Raw genomic sequence first — 4,682 nt, forward strand, 5'->3', positions numbered from 1 at the left:
TTGAATTTACATTTTTATTATATAATATTAACAATGTAGGGAAATTATGATTAGAAGGAAAAAAAAAAAAAAAAAAAATTATAAAAAAAGAATAATATAAAATGATTTATGTTGTGAAATATTTATTTTTGATTTGCTATATAAATACAATATTTTTAAGAAGAGTTTTATTTTGCTATTCATATAATTTATCACATCATTTTTCTTTATACAATAATTCAAAGTTTGTGTTATTCAAAAGAAATAAAAAAAGAAACAAAAGAAATAAATATCATAATATTTATTATCATAAGGGTGGTTTTCATTATGATAATAATATCGGGAATAATAATATAAGTAATCCATTCTTTTTAAATAAGTTTATATATCATAAGAAGAAGCATAAATTGAATTTTTTTAATAGTCCTACTTTTTCTTATGATGATGCGTGTATTTTAAAAAATCTTTTTAATTCCTATACAACAGAGGAAAGAGTAAAAAATAAAAACAGTGATAAAAATGTTAAAATAAATGTTATGAGAAAAAAATGTATGCTTTATTTAACGTTTAATAGGAAAGAAAATGATAACGTCATTAATAATAAAAATAATAATAATAATAATAATAATAATTATAATAATTATAATAATAATAATTATAATAATAATAAAAATAATAATAATAATAATAATAATTATCACGTTGATGAATTGTATTTATCCAGCATAGGAGAGCCATATATATTATTACCTTCAACAAGCTGGGGACACCTTTCTCTTTTTTATGGTTCACATTTAAATAGAGATTATTATACTTATCAAGATATTATAAAATATATAGAAACAAATGAAAAGAAGTTTGTAAAGTGTATGAACAATAATATATATAATAATAATGATATAACAAAACAAACATTTATCGATAAAAAATACATACTTATTAGGGGTCGTATGGAAAGAAAAAAAAAACAATCCAAACGAATTTTCTTATATCTAAGATTAAGTAATGGAATGTACTTAACATGTGTATATGAAAAAAAAAAAAAAAACACAAATGAAAATAATAAATCTATATATTCAATAGATAATATGTATACCTATATAAAGAATTTAAAAAATGAAAGTGTTATAGATATTGTAGGAAGGATCAAATTACATGGAACGTTATATAAACACAACGTACCTTATATAGAAAGCTTGCTTAATCAAAGAGTTATCGAAATAGTAGTTGAACAAATAGATTGTATTTCAGAATCGTTTTATAATCCTCCATTTATTATAAACGATAGTGATGTCCACACAAACAAAATCCAAATGGTTATAAGGGGAGATAACAAAATTGTTGATATGGAGAAAAACAAAAACAATGAGAAAGATAATGTCGATACAGAAGAGCACGCCGAAAAAAATAATGTCGATACAGAAGAGCACGCCGAAATAAATAATGTCGATACAGAAGAGCACGCCGAAAAAAATTATGTTGATACAAAAGAATACGCCGAAAAAAATTATGTTGACAAAACGAAAAACATACCATACAACAACTTACATCCACAACAAACCAGTAACAATTATGAAGAAGAAAAAAAAATGAACACGAACGAAAACTTGCTGAAAGTACAAAATTTTTCTTTAAACTATAGAAATTCAATAAATCATTTAATTTTTTATATTAAAAGTAAAGTATTTCAACGATTTAGGGATCTCTTAGAAAGGGATGGCTATACAGAAATATTCACATCTAAATTTATAAAAATTAAAGAATCTGAAAAGAATCCATCTGTTGATAAACATGAAAACAATTATGAGGAAACTGAAGATAATAATTTAGAGAATACTAGTTCATCAGATAAGAATATAAATGTTCAATTAACAGGATCGGAAGGTGGTTGTAGATGTTATAAGCTTGAGGGACAAAATATTGTGTTATCACAAAGTCCACAATTATTTAAACAAATGTTAATAAATTCTGATTTTGACAAAGTGTATGAAATTAATTATTGTTATAGAAATGAAAAATTTCATAGTTCAAGACATTTAAATGAATTTATGTCTTTAGATATTGAAAGAGTAATTTATGATAATTATTATGAAATTATTATATATATGTATAATATCTTAAAAAATATGAATACATATATAAATAATAACTATTTTAATGAATTAAATATTTTATCATCTTTTTATAATAATAATAATAATAATAATTATTATACATATCGAGCTAGCCAACTTTGCGATAATCCCATAGTCATCTCTTTTTCTGAAGCTCAAGATATATTAGATAAATATTATAGGAATAATAAAAATGATATCTTATTATTACAAAAAGAAGAAAACAATATACATATAAATAACAAAAATACATATATTTACAATAAGAAATATAATAAATATATAAAAATATTAAATAATGAAGAAAAACAAAATATGAAGAAAAAAATTATGTTTGAATCATCTGAGAAGGATAAATTACATAATATATATTATTACAACAAAATATTAAAATATTATAAAATAAATAAACAAGAAAACAAACAAAAACAAAAAAATCTATTTATGTCCTCAACTCATGATATGTACAAGGAATATAATGAAGCGAACATATATAATGATACATATTACCACTTTTTAAATTCTTTTAATAAAGATGAATTTTATAGAAAGATATTATTATTTTTTAATAACATGTATGATAAGTATGATATGGAGAAAAAGAAATTACAAGAAAATAATATGAATGTCTTAAAAACACAAACTCAGATAGATGGATCGAATATATATCCAAAGGTTACTTATGATGGAAATAATGATAATAATAATAATAATCACGATGAGCATATTAAAACGTTGTACGATTTGGTAAATATTATAAATAAAAAAAAAACAAATATTAATAATAATATGGATAATATTAATAATAATAATGATGATGGTAATAATAATAATGATGATGGTAATAATAATAATGATGATGGTAATGTGTTCATTACTGAACCTTTATCATATAACAATTTAAAAAATAAATATATTTTATATGATGATTTCACAAACGATGAATTAAATTATCTATATTTATTTATAAAAACCAATTTTCATAGTGATATATTTATTATAGACCAATATCCAATTTTTTTAAGACCTTATTATACATGTAGCAATATGTATGATCTACGATTTTCTAATAGTTATGATTTTATATATAAAGGTATGGAAATAATTTCGGGAAGTCAACGAATTCATAACCTACCAATTTTACTTTTTAAGACATTAAAAGAAAATAAACAAATATCCTTATCAACATATCTTCATAAAAAGGATAATTTCACCATATTAAATTATCTTAATAATTTACAAAAATTAATAAATAAAAAATCAACAATTTATAAATATTTTAATTCTTTTCAATATGCTTCAAAACCACATGGAGGATTAGCTCTAGGGATGGAAAGATATCTTATCACTCTCTTAAATCTCAACAATGTAAAAAATGTTACTCTATCGGAATAATAATATTAATTTAAAATTAATTAATATATATAAAACGTTATACATATATATAATATGTTTTATTATTTTATTGTTTCATGCTTATTTTTTTTTTGTGACCACTATATATATATATATATATGTATGTTTTTTTTTTTTTTTTTTTTTTATGAACTCAACTTATATTCATACATATATATATATATATATATATATAATATATATAATATATTATAATATGAAGAAAAAATAATTTAATTAAAACAAATTTTTTTAAGCTATATAAAAAATATATATATATATATATTTATATATATTATAATAGATGATGTTTTAAATATGGAATTTTCTTATTATTATATATATCTAAATTTGTCATGTAATATTTAAATTAAAAAAATTTAATAAAATGTATATATTATATTTATAAATAAATTATTAATTATATATATATATATATATATATATACATTTTTATATATATTTTAAAAATTTTTCTGCTAATTTTTTTTTATAATCTTGCCGTGACCAGGGATCGAACCAGGGACCTTCAGATCTTCAGTCTGACGCTCTCCCAACTGAGCTATCACGGCTTGGTAATTTTTTCTTATAATCTAATTATTAATAAAAAATAAAAGCACTCAAAAATGTACACCATATATATTATATATATATATATATATATATAAATAATATATTATATAATTGTGTTATTATATTTATATAATATAAATATTTATTACTTATTAAAAAAAAATTAATATCTTGATGCATTTTTTAATATTATTATGAATTTTATGAAAAAAATAAAATAAAATAATAAAATAAAATGGAATACTTATTTATTATTACATTCTTAAAAGGAAAAATAAGGAAATTTAAAAGAATAACAAATATTGATATATATATATGAATATATTTATTTTTGTACATTTTTCAATTGAATGAGCTTAATATATTTATATGTTCTACAAAAGAGTAAACATTTCATGAATGATTGATGGATAAAAATATAAAAGTCGTTTTTAGTTTTTAATTTTTAATTTTTAGTTTTTAATTTTTAGTTTTTAATTTTTAGTTTTTAATTTTTAGTTTTTAATTTTTAGTTTTTAATTTTTAATTTTTTTTTTTTATTTATAACAAATAAAGAGGGATCCTTTCATTTAATAGTGGAAATATGTACATAATTTTGGTCTTTTAAAAAAGTACAAAAAA

At 19.2% G+C, this 4,682-nt stretch overlaps 1 protein-coding gene and 1 non-coding gene across 2 annotated transcripts; one reads left to right on the top strand and one right to left on the bottom strand.

The window, feature by feature from the left end:
* Nucleotides 1-101: 101 nt before the first annotated feature.
* On the top strand, nt 102-3,488 carry PRSY57_0513400 (aspartate--tRNA ligase, putative; the record flags this gene model as incomplete). Its single annotated transcript, XM_012906203.2, has 1 exon — nt 102-3,488. One exon carries the CDS (start codon nt 102-104, stop codon nt 3,486-3,488), a length of 3,387 nt encoding a protein of 1,128 aa, XP_012761657.2.
* Nucleotides 3,489-3,987: 499 nt separating this feature from the next.
* PRSY57_0513500 lies at nt 3,988-4,060 on the bottom strand. The gene has a single exon. It is a non-coding gene; the product is annotated as a tRNA-Phe (tRNA).
* Nucleotides 4,061-4,682: the final 622 nt, after the last annotated feature.

Source organism: Plasmodium reichenowi, chromosome 5 (assembly GCF_001601855.1).
Source record: "Plasmodium reichenowi strain SY57 chromosome 5, whole genome shotgun sequence".
Lineage (NCBI taxonomy): Eukaryota > Apicomplexa > Aconoidasida > Haemosporida > Plasmodiidae > Plasmodium > Plasmodium reichenowi.